Source organism: Lathamus discolor, chromosome 16 (assembly GCF_037157495.1).
Source record: "Lathamus discolor isolate bLatDis1 chromosome 16, bLatDis1.hap1, whole genome shotgun sequence".
In the NCBI taxonomy this organism is placed as follows: domain Eukaryota; kingdom Metazoa; phylum Chordata; class Aves; order Psittaciformes; family Psittacidae; genus Lathamus; species Lathamus discolor.
In genome coordinates, this window is record NC_088899.1 from 3,000,445 (window position 1) to 3,018,194 (window position 17,750).

General features: G+C 47.1%; 1 protein-coding gene across 9 annotated transcripts in view; it reads left to right on the plus strand.

Moving 5' to 3' along the window:
• Window positions 1-17,750, plus strand: part of ZBTB40 (zinc finger and BTB domain containing 40) — a 40,289-nt gene that overhangs the window by 6,930 nt on the left and 15,609 nt on the right. For 8 of the 9 annotated variants that reach the window (XM_065696258.1, XM_065696259.1, XM_065696261.1 and 5 more), the window contains exons 3-8: window positions 562-695; window positions 5,797-6,007; window positions 6,525-6,667; window positions 11,354-11,546; window positions 13,956-14,089; window positions 15,497-15,665. In XM_065696258.1, the coding sequence (XP_065552330.1) occupies window positions 562-695; window positions 5,797-6,007; window positions 6,525-6,667; window positions 11,354-11,546; window positions 13,956-14,089; window positions 15,497-15,665 (984 nt within the window). The remainder of the gene's footprint in view (window positions 1-561; window positions 696-5,796; window positions 6,008-6,524; window positions 6,668-11,353; window positions 11,547-13,955; window positions 14,090-15,496; window positions 15,666-17,750) is intronic. The other variant, XM_065696255.1, reaches the window with a different exon arrangement.

Genomic DNA, 17,750 nt, shown 5'->3' on the forward strand with positions numbered 1-17,750 from the left:
TGCAGCCATGTTGACTGATGTCTTCCTGTTACTGGGCATCTTTTCCTCTGTGTTTTAGTTTGCCCTAGGTTAGGAGCAAATCCCTTTCCTGCAGGGATTTCTTCCTTTGGCACTGTGCAATACTCTCCTTTGGTCTTTGCAGTTGCCTGACACTCACCACTTTACCAGAGCTATAGGGAGCAAAACTTCTCTTACTCGTGCATGTGATTGCATCTGATGTAGAGTAGGGATCTGCATTAGTGCAGGCTGATAAGGCAATCTGTATAACAGTAAGTGAACAGAGTTGTCTGCTAATGCTACTTTATCCTTTAAACTCCTGTTCAGCATGGGAGGAAAACAGAGGCTGTACTGGGTTTAAAATAAATGTTCCATTTATAACTGGTGTTAAATAAACTGTTGGTTTTCCCTTCAGGCTGTGTGATATCTTCAGAAGGGATTTGTGAGTCACAGTTTCCCTATTATAACCAATGTGCTGGTTACAAACCGGTGCCTTTCAATCACATCATGCTTTCTGTGAATCCCTTCAATTAGCAAATAACTCATCTTGTTTCTCTCACACAGCAGCAGACAGTGAAAGCTGTAAACTGGATTTCTTTCTTCGATATGAAAGCATTTTCTCTGAGGCCCTTTCTGATGCCCAGGCTGTGCTGAGCAGACTAGAAGAGTGCAGAGAAATTGATGCCTCTCAGAAGGAGGTAGGTGTGTTGACTTGGGTAAATGATGCAAGTTTTTTCTATCCCCTGCTGAGGGCTAGAGTAGTTTGTGCCCTGTTTAGGAAGTCGTTTCATGGCAAACTGGGGCTCTGGTGCCTGGTTGTTTGAAGGGCAATATGTGCTCACCTGAGCAACTACCCTGGGCAGAAGCATCTGTAGGATCAAGCTGCTTGTGCACATAGGTAAAGAAGTGTGTGTCCTGCCCTGAAGACATCTTCATTATGTTGTAGGAGTGTTTCACCACTGATATCTCTCCTCCTGTTTAAAGCATTTGCTTTGGGAACTGTATCAACTTGTCAACATATGAGATCCCAAAATAGGCTTCCCGAGCCCTGGGTGAGGGTTGGCCGTGGAGCATCTGCTCTGTTCTGCATGTGGCAGGCTACTTGTGGGGAGCGTTGTGGGGGGCTGTGTGTGCTGCCCCGTGGTGCTTTGGAGCTGTCATCACTGCTGAATGGTGCTCAAGTTACTGCTGGGGGGTTATTTGAGTCTGGTACTTGCTTCATGCTGGAGGATGCCCTGGGCTCCGAACAATGATACCAGCCTTTGTACTGGCTTGAAGCCACCACAGAAGCAGCAGATGAGTCCTTGCTGGTGTGGCAGTGGTGGTGTGTCTGGTGAGCGCTGGTGCTGGCTACACTCTGCTGTGTCACTGCAGGCTCTGTGCAGAAAACTGCAGCCACTACAGAGCGAGGTTGGGACCACGCTTACTTTCTTCACCCTGGTAGCTTTTTCCACACCAGGCTGCATGAACTGCCTCGCGTGCCTTTTCTGTATGTGGAAGAATGAGAGTGTGACTGTTTTATGGCTGGCTCTCCAGTGGGTCTGCAGTTAGCTGACCTTTTGAAGGCAAGAAGTGCTGTTCCATACACTGGGGAGCTGTGATGCTCTCTAGGTTCCCATGCCCTTGCTAGCTGGGGAGGTGTCTGGATTCAAGTCACTTAGTCCCTTCAGGACCAGTATGACCACAGGACATCTGGGCTGTGGTGGCATTCTGCTTTTAAAAACCCAAGGCAGCATGTTTATTATCAAAAAACCCTTATGACAGCAGGGAGGAGAATTCCCTTGGTTTGGAGAGTGGAGGTTTCTTGTCTGATAAGCCTTTCAATATTCCAGGAGGGAAGCCCGTGTTGCCTTAGCTGCTGACCCTCCTGATGGTCCTGAACTGAACATCTTTAGGAGTGAGATATGGGTCTCAATTTGTGTTTGTAGCAGCAAGCCCAAGCACTGAGAAGCACCTGTGAGTGCTCTCAGTGTGCCTGAATGCCTCGGGGAGGATTAGTGTTTCCTATGTTTGTTCATCCCCCTGATCAGACAAATATGTCAGATTTAAGGTTCTACCTATTCTGCACCTTGGCAATGGGAGCAGAGCAGGAAGGGTGCTGTGCAATGTGGGCAGGCCCTGCCAGAAGGGGTTTGGCAGCTCCATGCACCCGTGCAGGCAGGCAGGCAGCACCTGTGCCGCATGCCTTCCCCTGCCTGCTCATGCTGCTCCAGAGTCACAGCACAGAACCTCACTGCACCGTGCCTAGGCAGCCGTGCTGCCTGGCTTCTGCTCTGTGTAACAGCCCCGTTTCCTATTGCCATCCAGTAAGTGTTTCTTGCTTCTTCAGCACCTCCAAGAACCAGCAGGTAAGGTTCATACACTCGTGCCCGGTCCTTTGTGCTCCCAGATGAGCTGTTGCAGCAGAAGCCAAGCGAGGGGTTGTGGGGCTCAGAGGCAGTTTGGTGTCTGACCGCAGAGCAGCTGCTGGACAATTTTTCTGCAGCTATAAATAAACACTGAATAAATGAGAAATGGATTTTCTTTAAGCCTCCCCGAAAAATCACTTCTCAGCTGTGACAAGCATGAAAAGTGTCAGCCCCAGGGCAGTGGTGGGGGGACAAACTGCAGCCTTTTGTAAGCAGGGGCTTAGCTAGATCTGTCCCTCTCTGAGCTCCCCTTTAGGACAAGTAGGACCTGTGGGTACCAGCACTCAGTCTGGGCTCTGTTTTCAGCAGACAGAGCAGCTTTTTTTCCACAATGGCCTGGTGTTTTCCTCGGGGGAGACACACTTGTGTGTTTCTGAAGTCATGCTTAAAGTGCAAGTTCAGCTCCAAAGAGGCCAGCTTGGGATGTGTAATTAAGGCTGAGATTCGTGCCAGGGGTAGACATCGATGGATTTGTGGTTTTTTTTCTCTTTCCTTTTCCCCCACCCTCTGTCCTCCAACTTTTCTGTATTATTTTGCTGCTCATTTGCTTGCAGTCTCTTTGGTGCTTCAGGGCGAGTAGCAGTAGGTCTGGAAGCTGGTGAGATGCCAGTTCTTCGTAGTAAGCTGCTGGGTGCGCTTGCCCTGCTCTAGGGAAGATCTGCCACCCCTCCTCCCCATCCTTCTTCAGCTTAGGAGCCCTTTGTGGGTGGCTGGTCTCTGTAGGCAAGCAGCAATGGACAGCAAAACCTGGGAATGTGGGGATTTTACAGGGCTGTTCTGGTGCTCAGGTTCCTCTGATTTCAGTGGCATTTTGCCTTGGACATAGCCTCTGTATTTCTGGTCCTTTGCTTGTGAGCTCATCCCTGTCTTGGTGCCTTGTTCTCTGCAGCATTGCTGCCTGCTCCCCTCCAGCGTTGCTGCCTTCTCTCCTGCTACCTCCAGGGTGTTTCTTAGGGCCTGGGGTTTTTCCCCAAGGAGATGTGTGGTGTAGACCTTGCTTTTGTGAGAATTATTGCTTCTCTCCAAGTTTGATGTTACATTCTGCTCTCTAGGCTGAAAAATGTGGATGAGTTGCTTTTCTGTTTAAGGAGATGTGATTTTGGGGGGTTGTTTTTGTTTTAGAGTCTCTCTGTGTATCTCACAAACTATTCCTATCTAATTTGGTTCTGGCTTGGATGAAACCTGCTTGGAAATGAGAACAAGGCTGAAATTGCAGTAATTTGGGGAAGCGTAGAAGAGCTTTGCTGGTGTCGAGTCTTATCTTTCTGTGCTCTCTTAGAGAAACTCAATTCAAATTATTGCACAGCTCATTTGTTCCCTCTGCTACCGGGTTCAGATGAAGTGGAGAGCGCTGATACTCCCGCATAGAATAAATGTCACTGTTCTTGTGGATCATTTCTATTGCCTATGGGCCTGTCCAACTATTGTCATCCTTTGTTTGCATTTCTGGATGCAGCATAAAAATGTTTCCTGTTGTCTTCTGCATCCTGATTAGGAGTGATGGCTTCTGAGGGGGGGTTTGTGGACACAGAGCCGAATAACCTTTTTCCCCCCTGTTCTGGTGTACTTGTAGAGGAGTTTGGGCTGAGGTTTCTGAGCAGGGAAACGGTCTCTCTTGGTTTCCCTTCTCAGAGAGATGGTCTTTTACTCCAGTCTGGAAGCTGGATGTGTGCTGATTTGTACCATAAAGGGCCAGTTTGGCCAGGAAGGCTCTTGCAAGTGTCCCAGACAGTGAAAGCCTAATGGATCAGACTGTATCGTGTGGGCACGTTATGACTAAGTGGAAGCCATGATTCCAGTGAATATCAGTATCTTTCCATTTTCTCCAGGATCTTTGGGAATTGTTAATGCGTCAAAGTAAGTCTAAATGCACTGTGTGCTCTTTCAAAACAATTCTAAAAGGCTCTTGTGTTCTCATTGAGCAACGTGTCTGAGGAAAGGTCTTCTGGAAAAAGACTATAAACAGCAGAGCCTTTCAGTTTCTGAAAACTCATTTCCATTAAGCAAATCCATGCACTGAGGAAGGGGTGGTACCTGAGCCACGGGTAGCAATGCTGAGCTGATTGGAATTAGAAACTGAAACAAAGGAGAAAATACTGCGACAACGCCAGTTACTTTCCATCCCTGTCATAAAACCAGGAATTTGGCACGGTCCTGAGCCCCTTAGGATGGCAAGAGTCAAGATGGTTTGTGTTTCATTCTGATCTGGAAGGGGCCAGGCCTGCAAACCTTGGGAACAAACATGATCTGCTTATCAGATTTCATTACAAATTCATGTTTGCATTAAAAAATACCTTTCAGCTGGTTCTTCAGCATGCCTGCAACATCCTCTTTCTTCCTTTGTAACAGAGCCCTTCATGTCCATGTTTCTGTTTGGCAGGAAAAATGCCATTAGCGGGTAAAGAGCTGGGACTCCTGCAGCTTCCCCTCTGAGGATACTCTTTGCAATAGGTCATTGCACTGTCATGCTGTCCTAATATATGAGCATTTACACCTGCTAGGAAAAGCAAGTCCACCATCCCTCTGGTGCGGCCCCAAGCAGTTGCATTCAGTCTTTTTATCATTGAAATAAAAATGACAATGACAGCAGAAAATGGTTGCTCTCTCTGGAGCTGGGCTAAGCTCTCCACTTCAAAGGTACTTTTGTAGCATCCCTGGAGTCTCTGATAAAGGAGCCTGCTCTGAAAGGCTGGCATCTCTCCTGGAGAGCTGGGAAGTGTGTGTCTTTAGGGGCGATATTTACGGCGTTAAAGGGCTCCAGGGAAATGGGAGCAAGAGTTCCGGCTTGTTTCTTTTCCTTTTATTTCTATAACTGCACAGGCATGTTTGCCTCTGGTCGCTGTTTCAGGTCGCTGGAGTGGGTTTTGGAGCTCTGGGCATGATTGCCAGGCGTGCAGAGAGCACACAATGCGAGGTTTGCAGCCTTCTCTCCAAAGCTCTGTCTGGGAGATGCAGCTCCACTGTGACTTGAGGATGGAGATTCCTGAAAGTCCTGTTTAAAATGCCTTCTGTGCAAGTACTCTGCAGTGAAAACCAGTATCCCCTGCCCTGGCTTTGGGCTTCAAAAGTAAGAGTGTTCAAATCATGTTTTATTAGGTCTCTTATTGGCAATTGGCTATTAGGGGAAGAGATGAAGTGATGTTTGGTGCTGGAACCTGCTCCAGTCTGTGGGGCTTGCTGTAAAGGTAAGGGCTGGAGGGCAGGGCTGGCTGCCTTCTTCACATGGCTGGTGGCCACAGACTGGAGCTTGAGTTTAGTGGTGGATTTCTGTGTGGTTATTTTGTTGGTTTAATTTTTTTGTCCCCTGAACAAAACTGCAGGATTCTGCTTTTTGTGTCAGTTTGTACAGGGCAGTTGATTCTGTTGTTAAACCTTCCTTGTTCTGTTGCAGACTCTGGTTTCCTGCCTGGCAGAGACAGGGGAGCAGTCAGTGTTCAAGAAGCTGCTGAGCAAAGTGAAGGATGCTCAGCCCCTGGATACTCAGCCGCTGGATGCTCAGACCCTCGTGTCTTTACTGAAGCTGTTCCAAGACACAAACCCCAAGCTGAGAGCGGCTTTGCTGGAGAGGGAACAGGGCAGTGGAGAAGCCCTGCAGCAAGGAGGTAGGGAATTGAGTGCAGCCACTGGCAAAGTGAGTGGGCAACCTTACAGGCAAAGTGGGTCTCAGAAATCCTGTGTCCTCACTCAGATGCAGGAGGTTTCTCTCAAGAATCTGACAAGATCCTGGGGCATTTTCATCCTGCAGCAGCGGGTGTGGGCAGCGCAGGGCTCTCCCCATCACTGCCTGCAGGGCTGAATCGATCCATGGCTGCACGGGTCAGAGCACAGCTGAGCCTCGGGATTGAAAGCTCCTTTTTCACTTGAGTCTGACACAAAGCAGTGGCCTTGCAAACCTGGTGTTAACCTCCAGCTTGCTTTATGGCTTTGTGCTCTGTTAGATAAATGGGACGTTTTCCTTTCATAGAGTTTAAAGAGAATAGTAAAGTGTTTTTCCTCTGCTGCTTGTGCTTGGGATGAGCTTTGCTATTCACTTAGATCTTTCACAGAGTCTCACTCGCTTCGGGAGCCTGTCAGTTCCTTCAGACTGACTTTGTGTTTCTGAATCCTTTTTCCCCCTAGAGAGCACAGACGAGGGAGAGATGCTGACTGCTCGCTTGCTGGGATGCAGGGAGGAGCTGATCCAGAGCGTGACACAGCTGAGCCCCATCCTAGAGTTCTTGGAGGCAGCAGAAGAGGGATTCCTGACTGCCTCGGAGAAGCGGGTAAACCAATCTGAAATAAGGAAAGCTGTGGATGGGAGGGTGGAGGGCATCTGTGGGGCAGCATCTCACTGCTCGGTTTGCCAAGTGATGTGCTTGCCTCACCTGGCAATTTCATCTCCCTTTTGTACGGCACGGATTGCACAAGTGTTGTCTTGGGTCCCTCTGCACTGAGCTGTGGGAATGAGCTGAGCTGTGAAGGCAGCCTCAGGATGATCACAGCCTGATGCAGTGTCAGATTGCCCTGCAAGCAGGGGACCTGCCTGCTGCTTCTGTAGACAGTGAAAATGTCTTTTTGTGAGCTAGGAGAAGGCTCTGTAGTGGTTTGGTTTCAGCAGAACCACTAATGACCTCTGTGCTGCCTGCTTGCTAATGAAGTCCTTGTGTAGGTGGTCATCAGCTTACCATTCAGCTGACTCTCCCAGTGTTAACTCTTTAACTCCTATCACATAGTTGCCTGCGAGAGCAGCACCTCCACTGACTGGCATGTTTAAAAATATGTTTTTGATGTGTTGAATGCAGCAGTTGGTGGGAGAACTGTTGCTTTCCTGCAGGCAGTTGCCTTATTGCAGAAGCCACAAAGGAGAAAAGATTTCCTTTATGCTTTGTGGGGAGCTGGCTGTACCCTGCCTGTGCAGCTAAAACCTGCCAGGTGCCCTGGCATGCTGTGTTCAGCATGCAGCCTGCACACCTCCTGTCCTGGTTTTCATGTCAACATAAGAAGGACATGGAGCTGCTGGAGGAAGTCCAGAGGAGGCCACGAGGATGATCAGGGGCTGGAGCACCTCCTGTATGAAGACTGGCTGAGAACACTGGAGATGTTTAGCCTGGAGAAGTCGCATGGAGACCTCAGAGCAACTTCTAGTATCTGAAGGGGGCCTACGAGGATGCTGGAGAGGGGCTTTTTGTCAGGGACTGTAGTGATAGGATAAGGAGTGATGGGTTCAGACTGAAACAGGGGAAGTTCAGGTTAGATATAAGGAGGAAGTTTTTTACTGTGAGCATGGTGAGGTGCTGGCACAGGGTGCCCAGAGAAGCTGTGGCTGCCCCATCCCTGGCTAGGTTTGATGGGGCTTGGAGCAACCTGCTCTAGTGAAAGGTGTCCCTGCCTGTGGAACTGGATGAGCTTCCAACCCAAACCAGGCTGGGATTCTATGATTCTCCTGGTGGGCTGGGCTGTGACTGGCAGCTGATGAATTTTCCCCTCCCAGAGCAGCATGATTGAGCCTGGAATAGGGATGTGAGAGGATGGAGTGAGGTGTGTGTGCAGGAAAGGGCTCAGTGTCTGCTGGGGTTATTGTGGCTGTCAGCATGTTGGAGCCTAGTGCTGAGCCATGAGAGCTGCATCAGTAGCAGGGAGATGATGATTTCTTTTATATATCCCTGTTCTCTTTCCCTGCACTCTTCTTTTTGTCTTCATAAAATTAGGTAGTTAAAATGCAGCCATTTTGAATCTCCCTTCTGTTGAAAAGCAAGCAAACAAAAAACCCCAGCCACCAATGCACCAAACCGTTCTGTTGCCATAGGTGTGCTCCTTGGGCACAAGACACAGCCTTGGATTGCATCATCATATACTAGGGACTCTAGCCTCGTTTGATGAAGGGGTGATGTTGTTGGCTATTTCTTAGCCTCTTCCGTCACTGTATGCTCTGTTTGCTGCAGAGCCTCCAAACCCTGCTCTAAATACGAAATCCTTCTCTCCATGAGATCCCTTCATGCTCTTGTTTTAGCCCCTGGGTAATGATATTTGGGGAGCACTCCAGTGGGGCTGGGTGCCTAGCTTTGTCTCTGCTGTGGCACAGGAAAATACAGCAGAATTTCCAAGTGTAGAATGACCTCGGGGTGGTGGGGTTCCTTTTTTGCAGGCTTGCTTTATTTGTTCGGGGGTTTTCCTTGCCCCCCAGACAAGTGGAAAAGTGCTTAATTAGTTTGGAAGTTAAACTGATTAAAACAGTGGGCCTGTGGCATATGTGCATTTAAGATCTCTGGTGTCTCAGCTGTAGCACTGGGAAAACAAAGATGGAATTAGCAGCCACCTCTGAAAGTTTCATCTTACCTGATTGATCCAGTATTGCACTAGAGCTCTGGGCTGGCAGAGAGAGGATGTAGTTCTCCAAGGGTTCCTAAAGATGAGGCTTTCCTTTTTCTTCTCACACTCAGTGCCGCACTGGCTACACATTTATTAAGGAAGACAAGGGAGTTTTAAGTGTAACAGCCTTTTATCTAGGCAACTGGTTCTTCCTGTACCTGACCCAAGCTGTGCATGGAGTAAGTCTGATTTTCTTTGCTGGAAAACCAGTACATGGATCTGTTGTGAAGCCTCTTTGTAAAACCTTGGGGTTTGGGGGAGATTTTACCTACCATTTCTGGTTTTAGAGTGCTCAACTTTGTGGCTTTATCAGTGTTTCTATAGTGGAGGGAGGTAGGGTGGAGTATTTGGGATGGCTTGGGTGCAGATTATCACTTAAAATGAATAAACTTGGATACAAAGGAAGAGCAGGTAGCCTCTCACACATGGTGTCCCATGGCTTAGGTTGTTGCAGATTTCAGAGTGACCAGTCCACAGCCCTGAGCCTGGAGCAACAGACTAGATGGTAGAAACATTCATCCTTTCCTTTTGTCCAGGCTCTGTCCTAGAGGGGATGTGGGTGTTTTGAGCTATGTGCTTTCCCTCCCCTTTGGCTCCGGTGTCTATGGAGCTTGATGCTTAAGCCAAACTACTTCAGAGCTGGGACAGAGAATCATAAAATCATAGAATGGTTTGGGTTGGAAGGGATCTCAAATATCAAGGACCTTAAAGATCTGGATCTGGAAATCTTGCTGCAGGCAGAATGGGGAGATGTTTTCTGACTGTCCCACCTACTGGTGTCAAACTAAGTCTTAAAGTGTCAGCGCTGCATCTCCCACTGCTATGGACATCACTTCTGCATCTGTTGACACTAGCCTGAGAGCAGTGGTGAGTTACAGCATGAGCATCCCCAAAAGGATGCTGCTTTTGTACCTGTTTTTTGTGTTGAGGACTTCAGACTGAGTGATCCAGAGTCAGCTCAGTGAGAATTAGATGGGAGGATATGTCAACAGGTTCACTAACAGAGTTTTGGCTACAAAAGGACAGCTCTTTAGAAATGAGAGAAACTAATTAGTGAGATCAGGTGGTGGTGAGTGCACAGGAGGAGCTGCTGGATTAGTTTCTTTTATGTTAAAGGTAGGAGAACTGTCTGAAGTTTGCATCCTGAACAAGAGAGGAGAATTTGTATGAGGGGTCACAGACCTGAGTGAATGGATAACTCGAGGAAGAGTATTAGGACCTATGAGGAATGGCTGAAATGTCCAATAGGCAGAGAAATGTAGAGATATGAAGAGAGGTTTGTGGCACATCAGGCATGATAGCAACAGGCATTTGTCTGACCAACTAAGGAGAAAGAATAATGACAGGAGATGCCCTGTAAACTCACAGCTAAGCCTAGTGCCCAATCTGGGAGAAACACACAAACAGACATTTACTGCAGCTGAAGTAGATCACAACTCAAGACAGGAAGAGCTGGCACACATGACCGTGAGACTCACAGCAAGGTTTATTCCTGTATTTTCCAAGTTGAGTGGTCCCTACCATTGATGACCAGGACAGAGATGTAAAAGCAGTTGTTTAGGGGGTCAGCTCTGTGTGTGCACAGGAATGTGTGTTGGGACAGGCGGAAGGGCACTGCGTTTAAGTAAAAAAAATAGGATAAAATGCAGCTAAAAATGTTTAAATTGCTTCTGCCTGACCTGGAATCTTCATTTGATGAGAGAAAATATTTGGGGTTTTTTCTCTGCCTCAGTCTAGATTTGAGCAAAGCATTTGAATTTCATGTGAGGAAATTGTTCAACTAGAGGAAGCGGTGATGCTCGAAAAGGATAAATCATACTGGGAGTAAACTGCAGATTGTGCTGAGGGCAAGACTGACAGGATGGAGCAAGGTTACCAGGGGGATTCTTGGCACTTACTTAATATTAACACTAATGTTATTGACACAAAAATACCAAAGCGTGCTTAGGAGAACTTGCTGATGAGCAAAACCATCATCTTTTGTCCACGCAGAGGAGGATCTGCAAGAGGGAGAAGAATTACATGGCCAGACAACTAAGTAATGAAAATTGAATGTCGTGGTAGTCTAAAGTGAAGGGTCTGTATTTGGATGTAGTAATGAGAACTAAGAATTAAGACCTCATGAGAAATTTCTGCATGCATGTCCAGTTTTGTTCAAAGAAGGTGAACTCATATTGAAGCAGAGACATCTGCAGAAAAACTGGGGAGACAAGGGAAAAGACTGCCAATTGACTAAGTGCTTGCTGCAGATATTGAAGGAAATGCTGTTTTCACCCCATCGTGAGGTCTCTTTTTGTTTACTTTTGGAAAGAAACAGAAGTGGCTTGTCAGCCGCTTCCAATAGCTAGACTTAGCAGAAGAACCCACCAGGGTAGTTGTCAAGGTGACACATGTCAAATATACCTGGGATGTGCTTAGATGTTCCTGTAACTAGGACCCCATGACACCTCCCAGTTAAACGAATTAGGGGAAGCAGTAGGTATGGATTTACTGCAGTCGTGTGTACTGTGAGACTGTTCCTGTTTCTGTGATCTCTGTTCAGACCCAAGAGTTTGTAGGAAGCTCTCACAAACAGGTTCTTGGCCGTTTCTTTGCTGCAGGTGGTTTTGGATTGCTGTGGAGGCAGCTCTCAGAGGGAAGCTGTGGACAATCTCCTCAGGAAGGTGGATGAAGAGAAAACCCTAAAAGTTGAAAGTTTGGTCAAACTTCTTGGGGCTGTGAAAGCATCATTCCCTGGTCTGCACCTTCTGCTAGACAACTTAGTGGCAACAGCAAATGTCTCTGATGGCAAAGGTATGGGTATGCTAAGCTTCAGAACCTGGGGACTGAGTTCAGGGAATTGCCACAAGGTTGCATGCTTGTCTGGACTTCAGCATGCTCTTATAGTTTTGCTTTCATCTAAGGGGATGGGTTGGCTATTATACTCAAACAAAAATGGGGTGGGAGCACTGGGGTAGGATCACTATGCCAGGAAGAAGGCCTGGGCTCTGCAACGTAATGAGCAGTGTGGGGCAGGAGCCTGTTGGCTCCTTCCTTTTAGTTTGACACTGACAAGGTAGAAAGTAGGATGTCATCTCTGGAAAACAGGAGAACTGTTCTCTCCAGTGTCAAACTAATTTTTGGTTTTCAGTTATTTAAAAGCAGCTGCATGAGTCTCCATATTAAACAGAACAATTTTCACAGAAGAAATGCTTCACAGGTTGAAGGTATCTTTACCAAACTCTGGTCCATTGGTGACTTTGTGGTACTTGGTGGCTTTGAAAGCAAATACCTAAAAATTCCCCAATGTCAGTCTTGACATTAAATACAGACATTGTCTTACCTGACTGCTGTCCTTGCGAATTCCTTGTGATTGAGGGAGATTGTAGGGCTGAGATTAGTTGGGCTGAGCTTCTGTCCTCAATCCAGGTCGCATTTCTGCACAGCATGGTTGCTGACTCGTGGTCTCCTGTGTGGAGCAGAATGTGCTGATGGGAAACCCGCACATATTGTCTCCATTAGACATAGTTATCTTGGACAGTCAGTCCCCTCCTGTTTGTTTTGGTGGGGTTTATTGTTCGTTGCCTGCCCGTGGTGGGTCAGGGGTTCCTGAGATGCATAGTGGGACAGCTTCCCAAGTTCTGGGTTTAGGCAGATCCCTGAGCAATTCCGACAGAGAGGTAAATTTCACCAGCTCTGAAGTCACATAAAAATTAAAAACTAAATTAACATGCAGTGAAATGTAAATGAGTGTTTAATAGAAAGCAAAACTGTGCTCATAATGCTGATAATTTCCTCTGTAGCAAACGTTCCCGACAGGCAGTTTGCTTTGTCATTTGTTAAGCACGATTGCTTTCTTAAAACACCAGACTCCCAACATGGTTAATTATCTAGTGGTAATACCCAATGCAAGGAGGAGCATTCCTTAATTACATAGAGCTGAATCTCCTCAAATTGCAGCTTGAACAAACAGAAGCACAAATATTTCTTATCGTGAAAATGAAGAGGGAGGGAATGATTTGAGCCACTGGTGGCATCTTTTGCTGTCTGCTAGCAGAAAGGAGGACATCTTGATAGTGGCGCAGGGCATGCTCTGATGGTGGAGCTCACCTTGGTACAGCAGGAGAGCTGAGAGCACTTTCCTAACAACTGAAATTTAGGTGATGGAATCAGAAACATTCTGATGGGAGAAGAGAGGAAATAGTTTTCATTTGTAAACCATCCTCTGATCCCTGGGGGGCACATCCAAGTCATACCTAAACCCTACGGAGCTCAAGTGCTTAATGAGTTTCCTTTAGCTCTGCTGGGGAGTAACTCATGTCTCCAAGAAATCTTTGGATTTCAGGGAGTTTTTCCATATTGGCTTAAAATGTTGCACTGGTAAGTCCCAGAGCCTGCCGCTATCTCCTTCCCCATCCTGGAAAGCTTCCTCCTCTTACCCAACACTGTGTGTTCTGGGTCCCAAGCCTGTATTTTCTTCTCACCAAGCTGTCTGTATTTAGCTGCTGTGCTGTGTGAACTGTAGATTGTTCTGTTTGGTACTGAACCAAAATGATGAAAAGACCTAAACACACACAGAAAACGTTCACAGATGTCTTGGATGAACTGCAGATTTTTGTTTTGGTTTCTCCTATGAAAGTGTAACTATGCATCTTCTCCAATTTAGTAAATCCAACAGTGAAAAGAATCCTTTTCAGAGTCATCTATTTGGCAATTTCCAGTTTTAACTCTCAAATAATTTGGTGACAAGTACAATCGTGTATGACTTTTGGTATGGTGTACCTTGCCCATGTCTCCTGTTACCCTGTATAAACACTGTTCCCCTTTCTTGAATTCTGCAAAAGTCACAGTGGGTTCTCTATAACTAGAGGAGGGGTGGGGGGTGGAGAAGAAATCCTGAATCTTGGCAGAACCATGCCTGCTTCTTGAGGTTGTCACTGTCTCTTTCAGCAACATGCCTTGGAAAACCTGGTTTTTCTCACCCAAAGTTGGACAAGCAGTGAGAAGTGAGGTCTGCTAGGGTTTTATGCTGGATGTCAGTGCTGCATTTAGTATAACCAAAGCTTGCCTGCAGTCGTTTGCTCTTTCCTATGGCCTAAAGGAGTCATTCCTGATGTTAACAGCTCAGATTCAGGAGTGGGCTGGACAAAGCTAAGCAAAGTTTAGACCTTCAGGTTCTCCTTGGGTTTTGTGTTTTTAAATACCTTTACTTTTCATTCTCAGTGGCCAACAGCGAGAGCACAGCCATTGAGATTATCCTGCGGCACAGCAAGCTGATCACAGAGGCCATCCAGAAGAGAGGGGACCTGGAGGGCTTGGCCCTGGGGGAGGCAGGACTTGCTGAAGCAGTAAAAGAGGTACAAGGAGATGTTGGCGTGGTTCAGAGTTCAAAGGGTGGGTGGACAGGCCCTTGTGTGTGCTTGAATCAAGGGATATTACTTAGGTTGGGGAAGCCATCCAATGTTGGAGGTGCCCTTCTGCTGCAGTGAGAGTGTGTTGGGTGTGTTACGTAAATCCTGTGGGAGTTTTGGGGTAAAAGAAATTGCCAGTGAGATTCTCAGTTTGTGAAGTTGTGGATGTTCAAACACAGCAAAATGGTTTCAGCTCTGCAAGGGTGCTAAGGGAAAGCAGAGCTGCCAGGGAGTGGGTGTCCATTTCAGTTGGCTATTCCAGGATATGTGAGAATGAAACGCTCCTAGAAAGTGCACTGAGGATGCCATGAATTGTGTAGCACCCCAGAGTGCTTTGTCTCTTTTCTCTTTGACAAGGAAAATGGGCTGTGTTGGTAAGGAGCTAGCCTTTTCCACCTAGCAATCTCTGGTTTCTCATTCCTGCTCCAATAGCTGCTGCTGGAGATCTGGACGGGTGGGATAGGTATGGGCATGCACAGATCCTCACCTTGGGTCTCCTTTCAGTGCCTGGCTGAAGCAGGCTTGGGTTTGGAAGGAAAAGCCCAGAGAGAGGAGAGAGCTGTGTGTGAAGCACAGGTTTATGAGTTAGGGAAGCTTGTAATGCTGTAAGGCATTGAGGAGCTGCTGTTTCCATAGGGAGGTGGGTTTCATAGAATCATAGAACAGTTCGGGTTAGAAAGGACCTTAAGATCTTCCAGTTCCAAACCCCCTGCCATGGGCAGGGACGCCTCACACTAAACCATGGCACCCAAGGCTCTGTCCAACCTGGCCTTGAACACTGTCAGGGATGGAGCATTCACAACTTCCCTGGGCAACCCATTCCAGTGCCTCAGCACCCTCACAGTAAAGAACTTCCTCCTTATATCCAATCTAAACTTCCCCTGTTCAAGTTTGAACCTGTTACCTCTTGTCCTATCACTACAGTTCCTGATGAAGAGTCCCTCTCCAGCGTCCTTATAGGCTTCCTTCAGACACTGGAAGCTGCTCTGAGGTCTCCACGCAGCTTCTCTTCTCTAGGCTGAACAGCCCCAACTTTCTCAGCCTATCTTCATACAGGAGGTGCTCCAGTCCCTGATCATCCTCGTGGCCTCCTCTGGACTTGTTCAGTGAGCTAATAACAAAACAGAGTGTGAAAATTTCATTTGTTGTAACTTTTTTAATCCTGAAATTCCCTCCGCTCATGCACATGCATCAGTGGAGGGGCAAAGACCTGTATGGAAAGGGGTTTCATTTCTGCTTTCTCAAAGCAGGTTCCCAGCAGTAGAGATGAAACAAAGAGGATGTGCCCCCATCCTGACCTTTCACAGCCCAAAATCTCTGTCATGTGATGTTTTCTTCTTCTTACTTCTCCAGCTGCTGAGTATTTCTGCTCAGAAGGAAAGTTCAGAGGCCACCTTGAAAGCAGCCCTGAGCACAGCCCAGGAGAAGTCTGTCCTGGCCATCAAGATCTGTCAGCTGCTGTGCAATGTCCATGAGTCCTTCCCGGACCTGCAGCCAGTGATGCAGGAGCTGGGGCATGTGGGTAAGTAAAGCACAAGTTTTTGTCCTTCTGTGATCTTTTAGACATGGTTATAGGGGTCATGGGCAGTTTGATAATGGACCTTGATGGCCTTCCTGTCATTTCATAGAGCTACCCCTGGCCAGATGTTGGGGTTGTAATTACAGGAGGATTCACAGGGGTGACTCTTTGGATCCAAGCACTGGAAAGTGCTTTTCTCCTGCTGGCAAAATGCATCGTATTAATGTTTTGTACTTTACAAGGGTTGTGGAGACCATGACTGAGCCCATACTGGTATTCCTTACCTGCGTTTACATTTCTTCACCTCAGCTCTTGCTCTGGAGGCATTTAAGCCACTTACCTATGTAATTTGTATCTATATTGGCTTATTTTGCAGAATTATTATCCTTAAGCTGTGGGGTTTCTTTGGCTCTCCCTGTGCTGTTGGATTTGTGTGGGTTTGGGCTTGTAGTACAATCCCTTGACTTCATATGTGTATGTGTAGATACTTCACAGGCTCATTGCAGAAAGATCAGATCAGGGTGTGCTTGCCTTGTGCAAAGATGAACATGATGGTGCAGTTTGTAGTCCCAGACTATCTTCTATGTTAACTTTCTTATAGTGCCTTAATTTGGTCTTACTATATATACACTTTACAGAGCAAATGGTCCCCTGGGAGGGTCCCGTAGCAGTAGGGGAATGTTACATTCTGGACTAGTTTGGCAAAGGGATGAACAAAACATACGCAGAGAGCAATTTGGTGAGCTTCAGAAAACAAATGCATGGCAGTAACCATGTGTGAAACCCTGCCCTGAGCTGTGGGATGCTTTCAGCGGAGCCAAATTGTATCTGTGCATCTGACATTTGAATGCAGAATGCTTAACAGAATAATTTGGTGCTTTAATGAAAAAGATAACAGAGGGCCAGGAAGCTAAGTGCAGGTTTGCATTCTCTTGAAAAGGATGCAAATGGGACTTGCTTATTCTGTTTGTTCACAGACATTTTTATGGCATCGTATTTCCCAGCGTATCCAGATTCTTTGGGCTGCAGAGTCCACTGGGATGTACATGCTGGGAATTTTTTATCCAAGCACAGGCACTGGTTCAGTCTATTCCTATTTACTTGTGGTGCCAGAGCTTCTTAGCTGATAGAAATACGAGCAGATTGGTAGGTAGGTAGAGCTAGCAAGTTGTTGTTAGTGTCTCATCTTTTCTTAGGGGTTGAAGGTTTAATTTGCTTTGTCTGAACGTTTGGGTCAGGTCCACGATTGGTCTGTATGAATGAACACGAACGAGCCTTGTGGCTTAGACACTCGCCATCATTTCGTGTTTGACAGTGACAGGCAAAACCAGTGTTCCCTGTGTGCTGGGAAGGGACAGAGGGTGACCTGCCCCTAGGATACCCTCAAGGTTTGTTGGCTTGCCTGTGCTCTTGAGCAATGAGGGAATGTTTTTGGGGTGGTGGATGCTACTGGGTGACTGGGACCAGTGCATGTATAGAAGAAACCAAGGATGTGTGTTGCTGCCCTAGCTGTAGGTCTCGGAAGCTGATAGCACGTGCTCTGCTCCTCTTTCTTGACTCAGTGGCCTTAGTGGTCTCCCTGAGAGATGTCCTACGCTGTACGTCCAGTATTCATGGCCAGTTTAGATCTAGATCCTCTCTTCTAACTCCAACAGGAGCTGCCACCATTCCAGCTGCCTTTTTCACCATGTCATGACTGATGAGGAATTCCAGAGAAAGGCACTTTGTTCTTATCTTCCATTCCATCTCTGTCTCCTTCTGATGCTGCAGGCACTTCTCCCACTCCCCTTGACCCTTTCTGGCCATGGGATGTGCCAAGGCTGTTTCCCTAGTGATTCTAGAGGAGCCAAGCCAAGCAGAGTTGCACGTGCCTGTGAACGTGCAGCCCACCTTAGCTCCTGGACACATTGCAATGCTCAGCAGCGGGGGAGTCAGCTACATTGCTCTGGCAGATGCCTGTGTCTCTGGCACCAATATCAAAGAGAGCAGACTGCTGTTACTAAGTGTCTTTTCAGGGCTTCAAGCCAAGGTTGAGATGAAATCAAGCAAGGAGCAATATCAAAAACAAAAGCCCTGGAAAAATGGTAT